This window comes from Myxocyprinus asiaticus, chromosome 29, assembly GCF_019703515.2.
Source record: "Myxocyprinus asiaticus isolate MX2 ecotype Aquarium Trade chromosome 29, UBuf_Myxa_2, whole genome shotgun sequence".
NCBI lineage: Eukaryota > Metazoa > Chordata > Actinopteri > Cypriniformes > Catostomidae > Myxocyprinus > Myxocyprinus asiaticus.
This window is the reverse complement of record NC_059372.1, coordinates 29,218,209-29,237,907: the sequence shown is the minus strand read 5'-3', so window position 1 is coordinate 29,237,907 and position 19,699 is coordinate 29,218,209. Positions and strand designations below refer to the sequence as shown.

General features: G+C 41.6%; 1 protein-coding gene across 4 annotated transcripts in view; it reads right to left on the bottom strand.

Annotated features, from left to right (window-relative positions):
• The window catches only part of LOC127420402 (syntenin-1-like), a 31,243-nt gene that overhangs the window by 8,541 nt on the left and 3,003 nt on the right, over positions 1-19,699 (bottom strand). For 2 of the 4 annotated variants that reach the window (XM_051662671.1, XM_051662672.1), the window contains exons 2-3: positions 15,293-15,344; positions 13,976-14,084 (exon numbers count right to left, since the gene is read on the bottom strand). In XM_051662671.1, coding sequence (XP_051518631.1) covers positions 13,976-14,084; positions 15,293-15,343 — 160 coding nt within the window. In that variant the 5' untranslated portion in view covers position 15,344. The remainder of the gene's footprint in view (positions 1-13,975; positions 14,085-15,292; positions 15,345-19,699) is intronic. The other 2 variants (XM_051662673.1, XM_051662674.1) reach the window with 1 other exon arrangement.

The following is a 19,699-nucleotide window of genomic DNA, read 5'->3' as shown; positions in this document are numbered from 1 at the left end:
CTATACAATATGTATCAAAGAGGGGCCTCATTTTTAATTTTGAGATTGATTACATTTTCATTTTCAGTGGTACTTTGTCAAGAGATGTCTCATAGAGGAACATGGATGAAATGCGAGGTTCGGACATGTGAATGGCGAGCTCTGCGCACTTTGCTAGTTTTAATACTATTAAATGTCATAAACCAGTGAGATTCAATACACTCTGTTCCATAACTGTTCTAGGAGGACAATATGTCAAAGAATTCAAAATCCTCGGGCTCTGGAGACATTAAGTGTGGGAAATTCGGCAAGAAATGTTGAATATGTCAGCAATGCTGACGAAGGTCGTTGCTGACTTGGAGGATCTTGCTGTAATACGTCGATCGATCACTGCCATGGAGACTAAATTCACTGAGATGGTTACAAGAGTGGGGTATGTCGAGGAATGGATCGATTATCTGGAGTCATTGGAGAGGGAATTATCTGCTAATCCGCTAGCGACAAAGATGGATTTGGAGCTTGTCTGGGCAACAATGACGCTTCACAGGATGTGTAAAAATCTTGGTCTTACAGATATTTGGAGACTTTTGAACCCATCTGGTAGGGACTATACATTTTTTTCATCAGTCCATAAGATTTATACTAGAATAGATTATTATTAAAAAAAATTTTTTATATCTAAGTCCTTCATTTCATCTGTTGCTGATTGCTCAATGGGAAACATTTTAGTCTCAGATCACGCCCTAATGAGTTTAGAGATGTTGCCACATATGGAGAAAAGGAAATCATATAATTGGCGCTTTAATGTATCCCTTTTGCAAAATCCTGAATTCCAACAAATGTTAAAGGCTGAAATCAATGTTTATATGGAGACCAACTGGTCCTCAGTATCCTCTGTGGGTGTGGCTTGGGAGGCACTTAAGGTGGTTCTTAGGGGCCGGATCATACAGTATGCCTCATTCACCAAAAAATCCAAAACACAAGAACTCGTGGAGTTGGAAGGGAATATTAAAAGTGCAGAGCTGAAGCGCCAAATGTCGTCTGATGGCCTCAGAGAATTGACCCAATTGAAATACAGATATAATACTATTTTGTTGCAGAAGGTGGAGTTTTGGTTATTCAGGGCAAGACAGTCATACTCTGAGTCAGGGGACAAGACAGGAAAACTTCTGGCTAGAATATAAAACAGAGAGAGTCTTTTTCTACCATTCCCTCAGTGAAATCTGCTGGTGGTAAAATATTTACTTCAGCCATTGATATTAATAATGCTTTTGAAGAATTCTCTCTTGATCTCTATAGTTCCACGTCTTCGTCTACTGATGAGGATATTAGAAACTTTGTGGAACCATTAGAACTTCCTAAACTGACGGCTGAGCAGATAAATTCTCTTGATTCGGAGATAAACTTGGAAGAGCTTGGCAAGGTAATTAAGGCTCTGGGGCCAGACAGCTTTGCTGCTGAATTTTTTTTAAATCTTATGCTACAGAATTGACTCCACTTTTGCTAGAAGTTTATACGGAATCATTAAAGAATGGAAAGCTTCCGCCAACCATGACGCAAGCCCGGATCAGTCTGATTCTTAAAAAGGACAAAGATCCAAGTGAGTGTAAGAGTTACCATCTGTAGGGCTTTACTGGTTGTTTAGATCAGTGTTACTATCAGAAATAATTAACAATTATTTCTTTAGTTATTAATTAATATTTAAATTAATTAATTGAATCTAACTCATTAAAACCTCATATGGGACTCCAGTAAATGTAGTGTGCTACGTTTAGGAGCGGGTTTGGTTATTAGCAATAATTAATAATTATCAAAGATAATTATTAATTATTAAAATCAATAGAACATTGATGAGAATCAATGTTAGTTTTTTTTAATCCTTTAAATCAACAATTATCAAAGATAATCGCTAATTGTTAACATCGATGAAACATTAATTAAAATTAACACTAGCTTATTGATCATTCAAATTCAATCATCAAAGATAATTATCAATTATCAAAAATCAATAGAATATTAATAAGGATTAACATTGACGGGGCACCACCCTGAAATCAGGAACTAATAACCGAATAGTAAAACAGTCTCAATATTAGATTGTTTTCTTAGGAAAATCGACATCCGAAGAATATCGATTTTCGGGGAAAAAAAACAATGAATGAAGGCTTGAATCCGAGCACTGACATCCCGTCAGCATGACAAAGGCATATGCAAAACAAACCAAAACACTTCTCTTTGTAATATAAACAAAGTTTATTTATGCAGTAATATCAATTAATAATTAATACAATGCAGTCAATAAACTTCCGACTTACAACTACAAACTAAACAGTGATATGATTAGATATGGAAATAAAAATAATTCTATAACACATAGGGTGTGTGTGTGTGAGACAGTGTGTGTAAGGAGGGACGTGCACAAAATAGCGGACATGACTCTCGTGGAGAGTATGTCACGCGAGACTTCCGGCCAGGGAATATGACCGCGAATGGGGGCGGAGATGGCGTCTACCAGTTACCGCGTATATCCGCTTGTACATTAGCTTAGGGACAAAGCTGGGCTTTAGCATTTAAGCTATCTACGAGCCAAAATGTGTACCAGAATGTTCGTGCCTGCGTGTGTGTGTGTGTGTGTGTGTGTAATTAGTACGAGAGAGAGAGAGAGAAGTGACAGCCCTAAAGCTGATTTCGCGATCGTGGGAGAGAAAACAGCTGTTAGTTCATCGCTCAGAGACGCGGTGGACGGCTCGTAAACAGTCCCGCGTTATTTGACTCTTTAATGGATGAACTCAGTTGCTGTCTCATCCGCGATGGCGAAATTGCACAACAATTCAATTTGGTTGGACCACAATACAGCAAAACAAAATCATGATAATTAATACCCTGAGTATTAATAATGAGCGGACATGGCGATCCGTAAACTGTACAAGCAAAAACCTTGAAACAGAAGAATAACACACTATAATATTCTATCTCTGCCAAGACATAAACCTCTTACTTGTATCGCATGAGGACACAGGTAGAATGTGTTTTCCTCCGTCCTTTAACTCTGACCCGGTTCCTTGAGGCTCGGGTGATGACGGGTGGGGTTTCCTCGCTCTGTCTGCGGGCGGTACGGCTGTTGATTGTCGGCGGGCGGTACGGCTGTTGATTCTCAGCGGGCTGGCGGAGAACTCAGAAATGTCGACTTGACTGAAGATGGAAGAGAAATCTTTAATCTCTTCACTTCTGTAGGCAAACGGATGAAGATGCGAACTGCTCGGCGGTCTCCTTCGGATCCGTTAGAGTGTTTGGTTGAACACAGAGTAATCTCAACTCGTCCAGCGAGATGGAGAATGTATGGCTACAGTTTGAAGTCGGACATTACTTCCTTGTGCCACGAGGTTGCACACGAGAGCAGCAAAAAGCTACGTCTATATTCGGTGAACAAAGTCGCTGGAAGTGAATTCTGGAAGCATTTCAGAGGTATTTCAACTCCTGATGATGTCATGTTTGAGGGACGTTCTGTTGTGTGCCTCATCCAATAGGAGTTGAGAGTTCGATCCTTTAGTGAGCAAGGCTTCATTTGCAGTCCGTTTTGGACTCCCTTTGTTTGATTTTGGCATGATTTTTATCAGTAAAATTTACAACATGGAATGTCTGGGGGCTGAGTTAGGTTATGACTGTTAGGCCTGCCTTTGTCTTCTATCTGAATACATGAGGCCCAACACATCCAATTTCCCTGATCCAGCTAGACGTTAAAATTTTGTCAACATTTTTGGCTAACCGATTAAGTTATGACATCTCTTATACATATTGATCAGGTTATTCTGGGCTGTAGCTCTTCTGATAACATTAAGCGTTTCATCAATATCATGTGGTCAGTGGCAAATGATCAGACTCCGGTCGCTGCCATCTCACTTGACACTGAAAAGGCATTTGATATGGTAGAATGGGATTATCTTTTTAAGATTTTGGAAATGTTTGGGTTCGGGAATACTTTTATTGGTTGGATTAAGTTACTTTATAGACACCCGGTAGCGGTTGTTCAAACGAATGGATTAATTTCAGATTATTTTACTCTGGATAGGAGCACCCGGCAGTGTTGCCCTCGTTCCCCATTATTGTTTTTCTTGCCCAGGAACCATTAGCATAAGAAAGGAGGATGATTTTCTAGGGGTGGTGGCGGGAGGTGTGGCGCATAAGCTTTTGCTTTACACAGATGATATTTTATTATTCTTCTCTGACCCTACTAGATCTATGCCTTCCCTCCACAGAATTATTAATTCCTTTTCTAAGTTCTCAGGATACAGAGTTAATTTATCTAAATGAGAAGCTTTGGCTCTGACAGCGTACTGCCCAGTAATGGCTTTTCAGCCGGGCGCCTTCCAGTGGCCCAAAAAAGGGCATTAAGTATTTGGCTATTTTATTCCCAGCAAATTTGTGTGATTTAGTTAGAGTTAATTTCGAGCCTTTAATAAAAAGGTTTGAGCGATGTGGGCAGGTGGGCTTCATTACATTTATCCATGATTGGGAAGGTTAATATAAAAATGAATTGTATTCCAAAATTCAACTACCTGCTACAGTCACTCTCTATTGATGTCCCTGTAACACTTCTCAGTGGAAGGAGGAGGCGAGAAGCAGATTTCCTGGTTCAGGTAAGGATTTTTATTTTCCTCTCTGCAGCAGGTATACACTCTCAGAGCTTTTATGTTGTTCACTAAGCTGGTCTAAACTACACAAACCACTTCACAAAATAAACTCTCAACATTGCAATAATTAACTCTTCGCTTCACACTCGGGTCTCTGGTGCCCAGGCTCTCTCTCGTATACCTGCGGTGTGGCTCTATTTATGCCGCTCTCCCCGTGCTCACTGAAATTAGAGACAGGTGTTAGACAATTTAACTCAGGTATAAGCGCCCTTACCGCTTTCTCTCTCTCCGGAGAGATGCTTGACCACTCCCCCCCCAGGTCGCAATCACCGCTGTCTTGTCAATTTGGGGACGCACCTGCCCGTGGCCCAAGTGGAACCCCAGATACCGTACCTCCACCCGTCCAATCGCGCACTTCTTTGGGTTCACTGTGAGTCCCGCTCGGCGCAGCGATCTCAGAACCGCCCTCAGATGTTGCATGTGCCGCTGCCAATCATTGCTATAAATGATGATGTCATCTAAATAGGCAGCGGCGTAAGCTGAATGCGGTCTGAGGATTCGGTCCATGAGACGCTGAAACGTAGCCAGGGCTCCAAACAAACCGAACGGAAGTGTCACAAATTGGTGCAATCCAAATGGTGTGGAGAAGGTGGTTTTCTCACGGGAAATTGGTGTCAAGGGGATCTGCCAATAACCCTTTGTCAAATCCAATGTCAAATAAAATCGAGCAGTGCCCAACCGATCGAGCAACTCATCAACGCGAGGCATTGGATATGCATCAAATTTAGACACCGCGTTGAGTTTCCTATAATCCACATAGAATCGCACAGTCCCGTCGCTCTTAGGCACTAGAACAACTGGGCTGGACCAATCGCTGTGGGATTCTTCTATTACACCCATATCGAGCATTGCATCCAATTCTTCCCGAACGATTTTCTTCTTGTGTTCGGGTAATTGATAGGGGCGGCTACATACCACGACCCCCGGCTCGGTCTCGATGTGGTGGTGGATGAGGTTTGTACATCCCTTTAGAGGGGAGAACACGTCCGCAAACTCCTGTTGCAACCTAGCAACCTCCGCGAGTTGACTCGGTGAGAGGTGGTCTCCGCAAGTGACCGGGGTGAACTGTTTATGTTTTGAACTCACCTCCGGTCCAAGCTCCACCTTCTCGGGAACCACCGTAGCCAACGTCACGGGAACCGCCTCCCTCCACAATTTCAGGAGATTGAGGTGGTATATTTGACGTGTGCCCCCTCTATCGGTTCGTTTAACCTCATAATCGAGATCTCCCACTCGTCGTGTGACCTCAAAGGATCCTTGCCACTTGGCAAGTAATTTAGACCTCGATGTGGGAAGCAATACAAGCACTTTATCTCCCAGTGCAAATTCCCTTAGCCGAGTTCCCCTGTCATACAGTCGGCACTGTCGTTCTTGAGCTTGGAGCAAATTCTCCTGTGTTAGCTGTCCCAAAGTGTGGAGTTTTGCTCAAAGATCAAGAATGTATTGAATTTCATTTTTACTGTTTGAAGGTCTCTCTTCCCAGGCCTCTCGCAATACATCAAGAACGCCGCGTGGGCATCGCCCATACAGCAGCTCGAATGGGGAGAAGCCAGTGGAGGCTTGCAGGACCTCTCATACTGCAAATAACAGGGGGTCGAGCCATTTATCCCAATTTCTAGCATCGTCGTGCACGAACTTACGAATCATGTTTTTGAGGGTTTTATTAAATCGTTCCACCAGGCCATCCGTTTGAGGATGATACACACTGGTGCGAATCGATTTAATATTTAACAACTCGTACAGTTCGCGTAGTGTCCGTGACATAAACGTTGTGCCCTGATCGGTGAGGATTTCTTTCGGAATCCCCACCCAGGAGATTATTTTGAAGAGTGCCTCCGCAACACTGCGTGCTGAGATGTTGCGAAGAGGCACTGCTTCCGGATATCGCGTTGCATAGTCCACCAGGACCAATACAAAGCGATATCCGCGTGCTGACCGTTCTAATGGCCCGACGAGGTCCATTCCAATTCTCTCAAAGGGGACCTCGATCAAAGGGAGAGGGCGCAATGGTGCTTTTGGGGTGGACAGTGGGTTAACCAGTTGGCATTCGCGGCATGCCGCACACCACCTGCGGACATCGCTGCCAATGCCCGGCCAATAGAAACAGCTATTAGACGGTTCAGTGTTTTCCTTTCTCCTAAGTGACCCGCCATGGGATTATAATGAGCCGCCTGGAATACCATTTCCCGACGGCTCCTTGGAATCAAAAGTTGGGTTGTATCCTCTGTAGTTTGAGTGTCCTGTGTCACTCTATACAACCGCTCATTTATAATCGCAAAATAGGGGTATGAAAGGGCAATGTCCGGCTGGAGTCGTTGACCATCGATGACTCTCACTTGGTCGAAGGCGTGTTTGAGGGTTTCAGCTCGCGACTGCTCCAAAGGGAAATCCCCCTCAGGGAATTCCCTGAGAAGGGGAGGGGCTGCAGCCTCTCCCCCTCTCTCGTCATTATGACGTGGAGCTGTCGAGGATGGCCCCGGCTCCGCCTCCCCTGCCAGAGCATCGCACATTACACATCTCCCTAACTTCATACAGGACCCATCCGCGCAAATTCCCTTTAATAAAACTCTAAAATCAGGCCAATCAGTCCCCAAAATCAGCGGATGGGTGAGGCGGGAACTAACCGCGGCCTCCACTCTATGCTTTTTCCCCCGGAATTTAATCGTCAGGGTCACCACCGGATACTTGTGAATATCCCCGTGTACACATTTCACCTTCACCGTTTTAGTTGTGACCAATGCCTCGGGTTGAACCAAGCGTTGGTGGATAGTGGTTTGATTACACCCGGTGTCCACCAACGCTTGGTGAGTACCCCCAGGGAGCAGCCTGTGGGAGGTCAGAGACCCGCACCACCGTCCCCAGCTCCATCAGAGGGCACTGATCCCGGAAGTGGCCCGGGTCTCCGCACCTCCAGCAGGCTGGCCCAGGCACTACGCCCGCACTTGCATCTGCGGGCGCCCCCCCGAGGGGGAGAGCGGCGGGGCATTGGGATAGGGGAAGGTGTCGCCTCCCACACCCGGGGAACTGGTCTCAGGGGCTGAAGTCCTCCTTGTCTGCGTGGGGCAGGAACGGGACCTGAAGAGTGAGCAGAACGAGAGGAGAGAGGGGAGGGGGATGAGACAGAGGGAGGAGAGAGAGTGTAGGAGGGCTCTTCCGCCCTCGGGATCGCCGCCATGTGGTCCTCCGCAAGCCAGACGGCATCCTCCAGCGACGCCGGGCGGTGGCACTGGACCCACTCCGCCGTCCCTTTTGGCAGCCGATGTATTAACTGTTCTAGTACCACCTGGTCGATAATTCCATCTACGTCGCTGTCCCCCCGTTAGCAACCATCTTCGGCAGGCATCACGGAGCCGCTGGGCGAAGGCAAACGGGCAGTCGGAGCTCTCCAACTTCAAGTTCCGGAAGAGTTGACGACTTTCCTCCGGAGTGCGACCAACGCGTTGCAAGATGGCTCTCTTTAAATCTTCATAGGCCAGGAGGCTCATCGCTGGCAGTTGTTGAGCCGCAAGCTGGTCTTCCCCGGACAACAGTGGGATAAGTCGGGCCGCCCATTGGCCGAGCGGCCAGCCCCAGATCTCGGCTGTCCGCTCAAACAAATCCAGGAAGGCCTCGGGGTCGTCCGCCGCCCCCATTTTCTGTAATGCGGGCGGGGGTAACGGCGTGTGAGTGTCCGGGATCGTGGCTGGGGACGCCTCCTGGCTGAGGAGGCTCCGGATCGCCTGCCGGTCCTCGGCTTGAGCGCGTAGGAGCTCGACAAACCGGCGATCTTGATCTTGTCGGAGCTCAAGCAGTGTTTGCTGGTGGCTCTGATGTAGGCCAGCGAGGGCTTGGAGGATCTCCACCAACTGGGAGGACTCTACGGGGCGACTTCCATCCATCTTCATCCAAACTTAAATCCTGGGTTTCGGCACCAGTGTAACACTTCTCAGTGGAAGGAGGAGGCGAGAAGCAGATTTCCTGATTCAGGTAAGGATTTTTATTTTCCTCTCTGCAGCAGGTATACACTCTCAGAGCTTTTATGTTGTTCACTAAGCTGGTCTAAACGACACAAACCACTTCACAAAATAAACTCTCAACATTGCAATAATTAACTCTTCGCTTCACACTCGGGGTCTCTGGTGCCCAGGCTCTCTCTCGTATACCTGCGGTGTGGCTCTATTTATGCCGCTCTCCCCATGCTCACTGAAATTAAAGACAGGTGTTAGACATAATTTAACTCTTACCGCTTTCTCTCTCTCCGGAGAGATGCTTGACCACGCCCCCACTGCCACAGTCCCCCTCTTATTTCAAGCAATTTCATAGCATAGCGAAGTCCTTCATTTGGAATGGTAAACGTCCCAGGTTACATTTCAGTAAACTGCATAGGCAGGTTAGGCCTCCCAAGATTTTGTTTTATTATTATGCATTCGGTCTCAGACATTTGGCTCACTGGTCACTTCCACCTGAGAGAGCCCCTCCCTGGTTTTGTATTGAACAGGAAGTTCTTGCCCCTATTTCGCCACTGCAAAGCACTTCTATCAAACTAATCGGAGAAGTTACACCCCGTTATCTCGCATTTGCGCTCGGTATGGACAAAAGTGTCCAGAGTGTTTAATTAAGACATTTATTTAAATGTTGCCTCGAGCATATGGCTGAACCCAAAACTATGTATTAATAAGTCCCCTTTCTGCTGGTGAGAGTGGATTGTGAGGGAGGTTAATACACTCAGTGACCAATATGAGAGTGGAGTGTTGAGATCCTTTGAAAATTTGGTTCATTTAGGTATTTACAGCTGCGCCACCTGCTCTGTACTATTTTTGGGAGTAGCATACACCCCCCTAAAGCAGCAGATACTCTGGACGTGGTGATTACTGCTTTTGGAAAAGGTCATAAGGCATCAGTGTATTACTACTTGCTAATTCAGAGTCTGGGGGACAGAGCTTCAACTTCTGTCAAGAGATTATGGTTGAAAGATTTAAACTTGGTATTGGAGGAGGGAGTGTGGACTAGGATTCTAAAAAACATTCTATAGGATTCTATTGGACCCCCAATAAATTTTATAGGCTTGGTCTTAAAGACACACCCACCTGCCGGCGATGCCATTCAGAAGATGGAGACACAACCCATGTTTTTTGTGGTGTGTTAAGATCTAAGATTTTTGGTTGAAGGTTCAGAGTTTTATGCGTGATGTATTGGGCACTCAAATTTCATTTTGCCCCAGACTCTGTATTTTAGGCGATGGGGGCGGTCATCAATATAGGGGATAAACACAAAAACAATTGGGTCCTAACCAGTGTTATGAATAGCAGACAAATTGTTTTAAGGGGACGGAAGTCGGCTGGAGCGCCCTCATTTCAAGAATGGTGAACGGAGATGGGGAGGGTGGCGGCTTTCAAGGAAGCGTCATGTAGATGGCTGGGGAATTGAGATTCATTTGATGGGAAATGGGGCAGCTATTTGCCGATTTTAGAGGGCTCTCGGGGAGAGGCAGTGGAGAGAGAAGTTTAGTTTTAAATGTGTGTGATTATTATACATATTCATGTGTGTGTGTGTCTATAATCATGTGTGACCACAGGTATGTTGTTGAGGGTTAGGGATTGGGAGGGGGAAGGGTAATGGTGGGGGTTAAATGTAGATTCTGTGTATATTTGTTTTGCTTTTCTTTGTTATCTATATGAATCAATAAAAAATGTTAATCAGAAAAAAAGAGGCATCTCATATCAACCAAACTGATAAACGATGCTGCAATGCTAACGTTTGTTCTACAGGTTTATGATAACCAAAAGAAAGTATAATCCACCGTGTTTTGAAAATCTGTCTCTGCACACAATTGCTAAACAGGATTTATTGTCATATAAATGTAGAAACTTTGACTCAATGTATATTATTTAATAAAAGTGAAGGTTTATCATTGACTGTAAATCTCCCTCGGTGCCGAAATGTTTGCGTGACACACCTGCATCTCAGCGAAATCAGAGCTGAACATTTCCGCACGAGTTCTAAGTCCAACATAAAGTGGCATTCCATTGCAGTTTTCCCAGTAAGAAGTAAAAAATTCCAGTCAAATGGGAGGAAGCATGAATCATCACAGCAACAAACTCCAACAGAGCGCAGCGTGACTTTCTGTCCGGGGCAGAGACAGCGCTCTACACTCTGCAGAAGTGCACACACACAGCGAAATCTTTCTTTCAAACATTTAGATGAAGCACAGCTGAATGTAACAGAATGCATGGTCTTCAAAACTATTTAACACAGCGTTTTAAAAACACGATGATTATGGCGTCACAGAAACCACGGTTTGCAGATACACAGTTCAGAAACAGTGGTGCACACTTACTAAGCTTATTATGGTAACCTGAAGGAAGAACAGAGACACGCATTCTGAGCATTGTTTCATTGAACTGACCAGAGAGTCTACACATAATGACAAAATATTATGCATTATATTTTGATTTTGCCCTCTTCTGTACTTATTGTAACAGACTACATTATAACAGTCTATGTTAATGAATAGATGTTGGAACGAAACACAATGCAGCAGCCAAAGATGCATGACGTATGTACATTCTATATTTGTACATGTCTATGTAATATGCTGGCAGAGTCCTGAGAGGCCTCAAAAAGGGACATAATGAAAGCACATAGGTTGAAGGCAGAGCCTGGATAAGGAGGGTTCAACCCGGGCACTTGTCTTACACTAAGATTAAAAAAGGAAATAGAGAAGAATGGTGAACTAGTGAATTGATCCCAGATGCCCTGAAGCATGTCTTCATTTCCTGTTTGACAATCGAACAAAACACTGGCAAGCCTTTCATCTCTACAAAAACAGCTCTCACTGCGTGCTCCAGCAATGATGGGGAGGATGGAATGATAAGGGGGAGGAAAACATTTGAAGACAGACAAGACAGACAGATGGGGTGGGCGGTGTGACCAAAACCTCATATTACAGTACAAGTAATTTTTATCACAGACAGTAATGGTAAATATCACAATATAGTTGTTTTTACAAGAGGTTTAATATATATATATATATATATATATATATATATATATATATATATATATATATATATATATATATATATATATATATATATATATGTATATATATATATATATATATAAATTAACCTGGTGAAAGACTGCACGTGTACAATAAGAAATGTGACATACTTAACCTTTCTGAAGGACTCTCAATAAAGAGCACATGAAAATAATAGTGGAGATTATGGTCAAAATGTAAAAAACAAATTTCTCTTATGTGCCATATTTTTCCTCTTTCCCGCTGTTTTTTTATATTAGTCATCTATAAGAATAAATAACAATCTGTAAAAAAAAAAATATATATATATACACACACACACACACAGTTGTGCTCAAAAGTTTGCATACCCTGGCAGAAATTGTGAAATTTTGGCATTGAGTTTGAAAATATGACTGATCATGCAAAAAAACCTGTCTTTTATTTAAGGATAGTGATCATATGAAGCCATTTATTATCACATAGTTGTTTGGCTCCTTTTTAAATCATAATAATAACAGAAATCATCCAAATGGCCCTGATCAAAAGTTTAGATACCCTAGAATGTTTGGCCTTGTTACAGACACACAAGGTGACACACACAGGTTTAAATGGCAATTAAAGGTTAATTTCCCACACCTGTGGCTTTTTAAATTGCAATTAGTGTCTGTGTATAAATAGTCAATGAGTTTGTTAGCTCTCACATGGATACAGGTAACCTCAAGAGAAATACAGGCTGCTCTGGAAAAAGATGGTGTGGTTGTTTCAAGGAGCACAATACTTGTTGACCCCTCTCCAAACATAGCGCTTATGGTTGTGACCATAAAGCTCTATTTTGGTCTCGTCACTCCAAATTACAGTGTGCCAGAAGCTGTGAGGCATGTCAAGGTGTTGTCGGGCATATTGTAACTGGGCTTTTTTGTGGCATTGGCTTCTTTCTGGCAACTCGACCATGCAGCTCATTTTTGTTCAAGTATCGTCGTATTGTGCTCCTTGAAACAACCACACCATCTTTTTCCAGAGCAGCCTGTATTTCTCCTGAGGTTACCAGTGGGTTTTTCTTTGTATCCCGAACAATTCTTCTGGCAGTTGTGGCTGAAATCTTTCTTGGTCTACCTGACCTTGGGCTTGGTATTAAGAGATCCCCGAATTTTCCACTTCTTAATAAGTGATTGAACAGTACTGACTGGCATTTTCAAGGCTTTGGATATCTTTTTATATCCTTTTCCATCTTTATAAAGTTCCATTACCTTGTTACGCAGGTCTTTTGACAGTTCTTTTCTGCTCCCCATGGCTCAGTATCTAGCCTGCTCAGTGCATCCACATGAGTGCTAACAAACTCAGTGACTATTTATACACAGACACTAATTGCAATTTAAAAAGCCACAGGTGTGGGAAATTAACCTTTAATTGCCATTTAAACCTGTGTGTGTCACCTTGTGTGTCTGTAACAAGGCCAAACATTCTAGGGTATCTAAACTTTTGATCAGGGCCATTTGGATGATTTCTGTTATTATTATGATTTAAAAAGGAGCCAAACAACTATGTGATAATAAATGGCTTCATATGATCACTATCCTTAAATAAAAGACAGGTTTTTTTGCATGATCAGTCATATTTTCAAACTCAATGCCAAAATTTCACAATTTCTGCCAGGGTATGCAAACTTTTGAGCACAACTGTGTATATATATATATATATACACACACACATATATTTTATTTTTATTTGTTTTATTTTTTTTTACAGAGTAAGTTATTTATTCTTATAGATGACTAATATATATACATATATTAATAATATCCAGGTGGTAATGCCTATTTTTATATAATCCAGTGAATTTAATACTAATTTAAATACAAATAAAACATACTTCATCTCACTTGATTATTTTCTTGCTTGATTTCAAATTTGGTGGACATGTCGCATTTAAAGCTTTTGTAAAATATCTGATATACACACCTGTGATCACACATCAGTTGGAATTGTCTCTACAGTTGGAACAGTCTCTACTTGTTAAGAAACACATCATGCTCTGCATTTTCGTATTCCTCCATGGACAAAATTACCACGGTATAACCTAAATGGTAAAGCAGAATTTGTACCGGTTGACAAATTTCTACCTTTGCATTATATATACTGTCAGACAGCCCATCCCAAGAGGAACAGAAAGGGAAGAGAGTGAAGGATTGTACAGGGGTAAAGGATCGCCTTAAAGTAAAAATATTGGGAGAAAAAAAGAGAGCATGTTGATCATAGATGTACAAAATCATCAGAGTGATTGTTTAGAGCAGGTCAAACTAACCCAGGGACTCACTTGAGCTTGGCATCCCCTGTGTAGCAGGCTGTGGCTGGCAGACACCTTGAGTGATGGCTGGGGTACTGGAGGTGGCATTAGAAAACTGGGATTGTGCCTAGAAAGAGACACAAGATGTGAACTTCCACTATACACCATCAAACAGAGCCTGGCTTAGAATGCCTTCCCAAAATTAGGGATGCACAGATATGGAATTTTGGGGCCGATATGAAAACCTATAATTAAAAAAATAAAACAATAATAATTATTTTTAATCCTTTAACCTGGAACTGCCTAATTAATTAAAAGCTATTCATTTGAAAAAGAAGTGTCATTTAAAAGCTTGGACTTGACAATCAGACCAACTCTTAACTGCTGCTATTTAAGGTTTAGCAAATGTAACATGAACCAGAAATGTGCCTATATTACAGATGTATGCAGGTTTTTGCACTTGCATAAATTGTATGGTGCCCATTTATATGAGCATTTATGAGTATTTACGGTAATTCTGATGAATTGCTAACAGAGAACAACAAACTTCGTAACAATGTAATAATAATGCATTAAACCAAAATAAGGCGATAAATTAACAGCATGAAATGAAAATTAAACAACAAAACACAAAATACAAACCCTAATTTCTGTATAGCCTACATGGTGTAATATTTATGCCAGCAGACAGACTGCGTGTGCAGCAGTGGTTTCTGCGTGTTATGTGTGTGCACGCATTGTGCACAAGCACGTCTCATTCACAGACGCTTATTACAGTGCTCATCTGTGACAGTTCCACTGTATAACTTATGAAATGTGACTACAATAATCATAATAGGAATAGGTAACATACAGATTGAAAAATACAGATTGAATAGTCATGATTTATAACGTTAGAAAAGTCAACTAATAAAATACAACAAGCATAAATAGTTTCACTCCCAAACTAGTGTTTTTAGCCACCTCACATCACTCTGTGAGGATTATTTCAGCTTTTGGGCTTGTTTTCATCACGATCCTTTGCTGTAAGTAATGATGTGCTATTGTCCATGTTCTGTTTGTGTTTCATTAAGAAATAGGTGAAAATAATTGTAAGTATCAAGTATCATACATGCATGTTTTTGTCACATTTTTGTTTATTGCTTCATGAAACATAAACAGAATATGGGAAATGGCATGTCGTTACATACAGCAGATGACCTTGATTAAAACCAGCCCCAAAACAACTAACATGGTGCTGAGATGCTGAAATAATCCTCACAGAGCAACATGAGATTGGCTTGCATTTCTAATGTCCTATATAACATCTGATTGATCATGAGGTTAGCTACTTACCTTAATGACCTTGTCCACTTTAAGGTCTTCTAGGGATGGGTACAATGACATCCTGGAAAGAACACAATTGACACAACATGAAAATAGGGAAAATGGAGCAGAATGCAGCTATTGCTGTTGAAGCACAACTGAATTGAGAAGAACTAAGGAAACCAAATGTTTGGTTAGCTCACACAGAGCCAAACTGCCTGTTTTTCAGATGACTAGCAACCACATGACTCCATCAGGAATCGAAACCTATGCTAATTCCATAAGACAGATGATTTAACAAGACATTATTAAAGGGAGAGGTCACCATTAAGTTGTTCCAAACCCATATGACTTTCTTCCATGGAAAACAAAACTACATGTTAGACAGGATGTTATCCTCAGTCACCATTCACTTCCATATTATGATAAAAAGATGCAATGAATGTGAATGTTGACTGGGGCTAACATCCTGTCACGGATCTCCTTTTTTGTTCCGCTGAAAAAAAGAAAGTAATTTGGAAAGCATGGGGGTGTTATTACACCATATTCGAGACACGAGTCAATACCCATGTTCCCGGATGATGTCCGAAATGTATTCATACTACTCGCTGCATACCTAAAGAACATACTATTTTACCAGATGAAAAGTGCATCCTTCATCGGAATACTGTGACAGTACACAGTTTCAGATGCAGGCACAGTGAATTCATCAGGCTACTCCACTATCAACAACACCTTCATGTGTTCTCATGAGCGTGATTCTCTGGAAATCAAACATGGATGTGTCACAGTCCTCCAAGCATTCGCTCTTTTGTGGTGTTGCTTTCACGCAATGAAACGATCCGCCTGTGAGCCCATCTGCATCGCACTATCATCAACACTGCACAGTAATTTACCCCAATGTACCACAAAACACAGTCTGATAAACAAACACAAATTACAATCTCTCTCGTAAGGCAAAGTAGTAATTATAACGTAGCAACAGAAGAGGCTCTTACAAAACCCTATGAAAAACAGTCAGTACACACAACACACAAAACCATAAGAGGTTGTTGGTGTGCAAAACAATTGCAACATTAAATGGACACTGCATAAAGAGACAATTATCCCTAAACATCAAAAATGTATCATCTGAACTGTTTTCAACTATAAACATCTAGTAAGACAATACATTTGAGATACATGTCTTTGGACCTTTATGTGATCCAGTGTTTGTTCTAACATCTCATTTGTCATAACTGAAAGAAAAGCAGACTATCAAGAATAGTTCATAATTAACAGACAACAGAGGCAGGGTTTGACTACAACCACATAACTAATAACATCCCAGAGGAATTCATCACTATAGATGCAAATGCCAAAAGCATCAACCATTTAAAAGCAAAACAAAATAAAAAATTAATTAAATAAGTCTCATGGCTGTGCTCTTTTTCTTGAAGGGGAAGAGAAATTAGATGTTAAGTGCTTTACTGGGAACACATCCATTACTGGGAAAGAAAAGAGAGGGGAGTGAAATGGAGACAAAGTATGAAGAAATTACTTAAAGAGTGTTTAAGTATGAACAGAAAATTAGGGGACAAGACTTATACTAGAGTTACTAGAGTAAAGGCCAACAAGAGAGATAATACAGGCATGTGAGAGATGAGTCATGTGAGTGATGTTTAGTCACGCTCTACGGGCATTGAAATTGTTCCAGCCAACAATACCAATGCCTGTAGACCGGCTGCATTAGATCATGAAAACATCCTCAGGTTACGGTAAACGTCACCACACCAGAAACCAACATCAGATACAGGGAAAGACAGAAACCCTGTTCAACAGGATGAGCACTGAGCATCTTAACATAACTGTATCATGACACCTCAAATGTCAATGTATAGTCATGCACGCACTCTTTAAGAATGCAAAAGAAAAGCTTGACTACTGTATAGACCAACCTACAGGGTAAAAGTAGACTTGTTTATCGGTTAGCTTCTTGCTTTTTGGAAATATTAGTTATCGGCAAAAATCAACGCCATTGGTTATTATTGTTATTCCTGTTTGTAGAAATTCACTATTTACATTCGGCCATGATTCATTTAATCCATGAGTGAAAGTGTCAAACAACAGGGTGGTTGCTGAGAGTAAGCGAGTATATTTGGCTGGTCATAAGATTTTAAATTGGCAGCTGCCATGAGGGGACCCTCTCCATGTAGAATAAATCAGCTTTTATAAGATTACTGATATGACTGCAGTCTTCATCTCATGTGAGAACTCATGATTTTATACACGTTTTAAAATTACAATTCATGTAAAGATGAAAAACTTTTTAAATGAAGAAAAAAAAAATACTCAGTGCACCTTTAAGTAGGTATACGTTAATCATTAATGTCGGGGCCTGGGTAGCTCAGCAAGTAAAGATGCTGACTACCACACCTGGAGTCGCAAGTTCAAATCCAGGGCATGCTGTGTGACTCCAGTCAGGCTTCCTAAGCAATCAATTGGCCCGGTTGCTAGGGTGGGTAGAGTCACGTTGGGTTAACCTTCTCATGGTCGCTATAACATGGTTGTCACTCTCGGTGAGGCACGTAGTGAGTTGTGTGTGGATTCCGCGGAGAATAGCGCGAGCCTCCACACATGCTAGGTCTCCGCGATGATGCGCTCAACAAGCCACATAATAAGATGCACGGATTGACTGTCTCAGAAGCGGAGGCAACTGAGATTTGTCCTCCGCCACCTGGAGTCACTATGCCACCACGAGGACTTGGAGTGCATTGGGAATTGGGCATTCCAAATTGGGGAGAAAAAAAAGAACATTTTTAATAATAAAAAATCATTATTGTTAAAGTTTATGTTGATTTTAGCTGATGGTGTCCCAAGAGAAGTGTATTTATGTAATACTGGATTGTTGCACGTTTATGACCATCAATCGCTGTTAATCTACTATTGATGAATTACTGCTCATACAGTATTTATTAGCCTATATTATAGGGACGGGCACAAGTACTTGAGTACTCGGATGCAACAGCACTGACCGATTATGTAAACAATGATTGATAATGATCATGCATGACATGACTTTTCACTAATTTGAAATTTAGTCAACTACACGCAAGCGTCTCAAAGAGGGGCCTTTTTTTGAATTTTGAGCCTGATCACGTTGTGATTTTCAGCAGTACCTTGATTGTCAACAGAGACATCTTATAGCAAATCAAACTGATAAACAATGCTGCAATGCTATTTTGTTCTACTGGATTACGATAATCAAAAGAGTGTACAATTTACCATGTTTTGAACACCTGTCCCTGCAAACAAGTTTTATTATCAACCTAGTCTCACAGGATGAACATTACGATAAGTACAAATTTGCAAATGTATTTTTACGTGCCAACTTCTGCATTTCACCGCAGTTTCCTGGTGAAATTAACACTAGAGGCGCAACAACTTCACAAACTTTTTTTTTTCATTAAAACCTCCATATAATATTCACCTTAAAAATGTTGTCTGATTATGACACCATTTCACTCGCTTTTGCTGCCCACCCCCGTACATTTCACTAGGAAAATGCAGCCAAAAATGTCATTTTGCTAAATGTTGCCATGGTCTTGTAATGTTCATGAGATCAGGCTGCTTCTTATAACATAATGTAGGAACTTTGACTCATTAATGAATATTATTTAATAAATTCATTATTGACTCTGTAAATCACCATGAGTGCCGACATGTTTGCGTGACGTCACACACCTGCATCTCTTGCGAAATCAGAGTTGAAGATTTCTGCCCAAGTTTCCAAGTTGGAAGTCCAACATAATGTGGTGTTCCATTGCACTTTTCCCAGTAGAAAGTTGGAAATTCCAACTCTGAGTCGAATGGAGCACAGCATGAATAATCACAGCAAAAAGCTCCCAGCACAGCGCACTGTGACTTTCTGCCCGATGCAGAGACAGTGCTCAACAGGGCTGCAACTAATGATTATTTTGATAATTGACTAATCTACACTTATTAGAACATATATTCGATTATTCTGCGACTATTAATTAGGGATGTGCGAGACTAGTCGACTAAACGGTTCTGATGCTGCTAGTCAACACCGGAATTACTAGTCGATTAATATTAAACTGATCATAATTTTTACACATTTACGTTTGGCTTTATATTTTTACAGAGGCTGCACAAATTACTGTCATATAAATGTTAAATATTTTAAATAGAATTAATAATACAAACATTATTTAAAAAAAAAAAAAAAAAAAAAAAAAGAGGATATCTGGAGCAGATACAGAGTTTAATTTCACCTCAGGCTTCTTCCCTCTCTCTCTCGCGGCGCGCGCAGGAAAATATCCTCTTGCTAGACAAGCAAACTCAGCAAAGTAGTTAAGAAATCACTTCGGTGGTGCAGGAATCGGCTTTCCAAACATCTGAAAGTCCCTATTATGGATGTTTTCACATTTGAGTCTT